This window comes from Palaemon carinicauda, chromosome 18 (genome assembly GCF_036898095.1).
Source record: "Palaemon carinicauda isolate YSFRI2023 chromosome 18, ASM3689809v2, whole genome shotgun sequence".
NCBI lineage: Eukaryota > Metazoa > Arthropoda > Malacostraca > Decapoda > Palaemonidae > Palaemon > Palaemon carinicauda.
Genome location: NC_090742.1, coordinates 39,644,294 through 39,649,293, shown reverse-complemented (window position 1 = coordinate 39,649,293; position 5,000 = coordinate 39,644,294). Strand labels below are relative to the sequence as shown.

Genomic DNA, 5,000 nt, shown 5'->3' with positions numbered 1-5,000 from the left:
GTAACTAACAGTACTTCAGTGTGCATGTTTGTGTGCTTGATATTTTTTTTTCTCTTGATGGGTAATTTTATAGTTATCTTTTTTATGGGAATTCATGATAGATGCGAAAATTTTAAAGTGTCATATTCTGTGGAATGCAAATTACATTTCCTTATGCATAGATGCACATTATAAACACTATATATTGAACGAACATATTTATGAGATAAAGTGATAAATGAAAGTATTGCTTCGCGCAATCTTGAATAGCCACTTTACTATAGGCATTTTAACGGCCATTATAAAACAAAAGCTATATCAGTCAAAAATGTTTGAATGAAAATAGCCATTAGGTAACCAACGGCATCTTTTCTGAAATGTGTAACAGAAAACATTCAGCATTTTGGGTTCTTAGAAAAGCGAGATAAAAAGATAGTTTTTCTCTTAGAAAATAAAAAAGTATGCCGGATAGTGATTTAATGGTTTCATCGTACCTGCGTTCGTCATTAAATCAGTTGGTAAAAAATCGAAGAGATTTCTTTTACCCAACCCGGAACGAACTGACCAACAGAGAATCGGAGAAGGAAAAAACTATTTACGGTATCATCCTCTTAAGATGAGATGGGTGTGCATTCTTAGGGCGTTCACGCCTTATATACCATCGTATTTTGTATGAGCGCGCACGTATGGGTTTTAATTCGTGTAGTATTATTTGACGAAAACTATTTGGGTGTAGACCGTAAGGCGTAGGGGATACGGCATTATTCATAATTCGTTTGAGAACATTTTTCATGCTTTAATTCTTTTCCTCTCAACGTATAGGATATTTATGTTACTAAAGGTGTTGTGGTCTTCTAATATTGCATAAGGATATATATATATATATATATATATATATATATATATATATATATATATATATATATATATATATATATATATATATATATATATATAAACATTTTAAAAATATCAAATAGAAGGTGGTTGAAAGGGGAGTTGGCTAGCGTAAATAAAAAGAAAAAAACCCGCGTCAGAATACAACTTCTTGTACTCGTGTAATATTTTTCTCTTATTTTTCGAGTGTGTGAGGGAAAGAAAGAGAGGGATTGGTTCTTCGCCTTTACGAAGTTCTCAACAATCTTCGAAGGCATTATGTGACAGGTTATATTATCGTTTCGAGTCTGTTTCGTCGACGAGTCTCAAATGTGTTTTAAGAAAAGTAAAGCAAGAAGCGTATTTCACAGTGCGGAGAGTGTGAATCAAAAAGTAAGCCGCCATTTCATTGTCAAAGCATTTGAGGTCCTATTTTTCTCTTCTTTTTATTTTTTTTTTCTCTTCCTGCTCCACCCCCTTGGACACCATGATCACTCCCAGCAGACTTCTGTCGTTGATTTTAGATCCCACGGGTTTACCGATCCAGAACTGATGGCTTCTCGTTAAGTGATTTTAATGTCTTGTTTTGAAAAGCTAATTCAAGTGAAAGCATTTCAAGGTGAACTCTTGAAAGGGAAGAAAACTAACGATTATATCATTCTGAAGGCAAACGGCTACAAGTTTGGTCCAAGAATATTATCTAAATGATCGAGTGGGTCATTATTTCGTCAATAATTATCATTCTTCTTTTCTCTTTTGATTTCGTTGAAACATGGGCGGAAAAGAATCAAGGCCATCACATACGACACAATTCAAACGACCTAATATTGTTTCGATACTTCTGGTTTCTTGTTGCATAACTATAAGTAATTGTCACTTGATTTTAACTGCTCCGACTCGCACGACCCTTTCCAATGGGAGGCTTCTTTCCTTTCTCCTTTCCTCCCTGGTTCCACCGGGATTTCCTGTTATGCTTTCCACAGGAACTGTTATTTTTTTCTTTCTCCTTATTATGGTCGTGGGACAGTAGGATGGATATTAGCGACCTCGATTTATGCGAGGAAGGTCAATGTTAGAATTTTATGTTGTTGATAAGAAGGACGATGGTTATAACTTTACGTAGATGAAATAATCGTATGTGCGTATAATGGTTGAAATGGTAAAATATCTATGTATTTGTATTATACATATTGGAAATTTCAAAGGGAAAATAATCTTGTCTGATATTTTGTACAAAGTGAAAAAAAAATGTTTTAACGCAATAACACCAGAGCAAATCGCAGTTGATAATTTAATTTGATACTAACTGAGAGTATAAATACTTCGAGTATAAATACTTCTCATTACCAAGAGAAAAATCGCACGGATTTTATTTGGATATAACAAATACAGAAATCTATTCCAGCAGTCTTCTTTTTTTTTTTTTTTCCTCCCTTGCCCTGCATGGTTGATGGCTTTACGCATCTGTGTCACTGAAGGTTAGGTCCAGAGAAAATCATGGAAAATAAGTTTTGTGGGGGAGGGGGGAGGAGGAAGTGTATCCTCTAGCTTTGGGTTAGTGACCGGGAGGGAAAAAGTGAAGGAAGATGACAAGACAGAGACAGCGGCGGGTGATGGCGAGGGTGATAGGGGCCAAACAATGATAGTGATAATAATATGTGTGATAATGATGATGATAATGAAGGTAATGAGCTGCGGCTAGTGAGGGCGTGCCCGCTTAGCCGCTAGAATCACCGGAAATTCGTCCACCCGACCGGAAAAAAAACGGGTGGAGAGAGAGAGAGAACTTGCGCGAGAGAGAAAGAATATGATAGGATTTTCACCTTGAACTACTATGGAATATTATGAGGAAGCTATAGGTAGAGATTTTGCATTCGTCCTTACCACTATTTCTATTCAAATTCCGAGAAACAATACTTTAGTTTTCTTATCAAGACTGTGGCTCTGTGAACATCAGTCAAGGTAGACGCTGACCTTAAAGACCTTTTTCCTTTGTATGCTTATTACGCATTTTAACGAGAGTCGAAATTACTGAAGTGGGGGATGTGTCTTTTGTCCAGAGTTTCCCAAGTATCCTTGAAGGAAAAATTACGCCTTGTTTTCTCCTTAAATGATCCCGAAACGCACTGAACTTGAAGTGACGCATCTCAGGATTCCTTTGTTAGGGATACCTGCAATTTTATGACTGTGCTTTTTTATATGCTTCGTTGTTTCGTGATTAGCATTTTGATAGCAAAGCTCTGTTTCTAGAGTTCCCGGTGCGTGTGTTTATCCAACTAAAATTCGCATCAGAGTCAGAGGAAGCGGGGAGGGGGATTTGGGGGGGGGGGGGGATAAAATAAGTGCAGTTATCTAGTAAAGTGCGTCACAGTCATTCCCGTTCTTCTTTTGTTTTTCCCTCGGGAAGCTCCTCCCCCTTTAATTATGACGTCACAGGTTCCTGCGAGGGTCAGTGTTAGTGCGCGCGCGCCCACCACTGACTGACAGAAGGGCTCTCGGGTCTCGGTTCTCCCGCACTGGGAAGTTGCCATCAATCATTACCTACCAGCAATCGATCTTGTGCAGCCGAAGAAGGAATTCCCTCTGGAATTCATCTCCGTTCGGATTCCATCATAGCAGACAGGGGAACGGGAAGAGAGAGTTATAGAAGGGGCATCTACTCTCGATTAATTTCTCTCGTTTAGCACTAGCGTAATAGTAACGTGTGAATAGAACATCGCTTTGCAGAGCCGCATCAAAAGAAGGAAACAGAGCCCAGTATTTCGAAACCGGCGGAAGTCCCTAACCGGTAACTACGTTTGATCGCGTTCACCTACGAGTTGGTGGCTGGTCGCCGCGTGTCACACAAAAGCATTAATTGAGGCGAATCACACCCGTAAGGAGACCGACACACTCTGCCTCTCGTATCCTCCGCTCACCCAGGACACTCGTGCGCGCTTTTCATCTCCGTCTTGCAGTTCCTGCTGGCCGTCTGTCACCGATAGATTGACAACTGTCTCTATAGTTGATTTCGACAGACACCGAGCGACATCTAACCATTCGTCTCTGTTTTATTTTTTATTTTTTTGTGAAGTTTTAAGCGGTATTATTCTTGTCTGGTAGTGTGAATGAGAAAGAGTTAAAGAAAATGACAACATGGTCAGTAGAATAACGGAAGAAGAATAAGGAAATAGAAGTGTGCGATCTTTTGAATTTGAAATAACATTGAAATCTTGGAAGTAGCTTTATCCAGGAATCCTGAGATTTGATCTTGCATAACATTGTCTATAGAGTAAGCGTAGATATTAAATTCCTCCATTAAAAATGTGCGAAACTTATGTCAATTTCACTGAAGATTTTTCTTCATATCGACTTTCAGAAAAGAGAAGGATGGTCTGGAGTAGAAACGGTAAGAGAACGAGACAATACTTAGTCTGTTGCATATTGTAACTCCTTTTAGTTTGCTGTCATAGATTAGCTGGAACGATTAATGTGTTCGACGTTTTCATGCACTTGTGTTTGTTGTGTGATTTTATTTCTTGTGATTACAATAACACTGATTCCATAACCTAATCATAGACGCATTGCAAGCAAATTAGTTGCCCTAATTGTTTTATAGATGATTCTCTGTATGCATGAGCTGTAAATATATTTATACATAAATGGATAAGCATGTATACTAATCAGTAGCATTTTAAAATTGAATTTGCACAAAAATTAATTTGTCTCTTTTTAAAATAGATACTTTTTAAATAGTGTAGTCTTGAAATCTTGTAGTTTGTGTTACCGATTTGAAACGTCTGTTGTAGTTAGTTTTGATTTTTTGAACGTTCGTATAACTAATCCAACTAAACTGTATCTTGTGAGCATACAGGTATTCCATTTTAAAGCTGTCGTTTTGTGTTTTCATTTTAAATTTTAATTGGTAAAATAATTACTGATTGCAGAGGTATGTAGAAAAGCAATGGACTGAGTTTTTATCCTTATGATTTGTGTGGAAATTGCTGATGCCTTTTTTTTATTATTAGATCATAGCGAGTCTTGTTTATTAGATACTTCTTTAATTGGTTACGAAACTTGGACGTTTTGGTGTCCAGACGTAATCTTGCTTGATAGGATGATCTTGAAATGCTTGAGCAATGATTATAATAAAACTGTAAGCTCCC

The 5,000-nt window shown here is 37.5% G+C and overlaps 1 protein-coding gene across 1 annotated transcript in view; it reads left to right on the top strand.

The window, feature by feature from the left end:
- LOC137657258 (transforming protein p68/c-ets-1-like) overlaps window positions 1-5,000 on the top strand; it is a 263,524-nt gene that overhangs the window by 243,862 nt on the left and 14,662 nt on the right. The window contains exon 7 of the mRNA XM_068391596.1: window positions 4,214-4,243. Within this exon, the coding sequence (XP_068247697.1) occupies window positions 4,214-4,243 (30 nt within the window). The remainder of the gene's footprint in view (window positions 1-4,213; window positions 4,244-5,000) is intronic.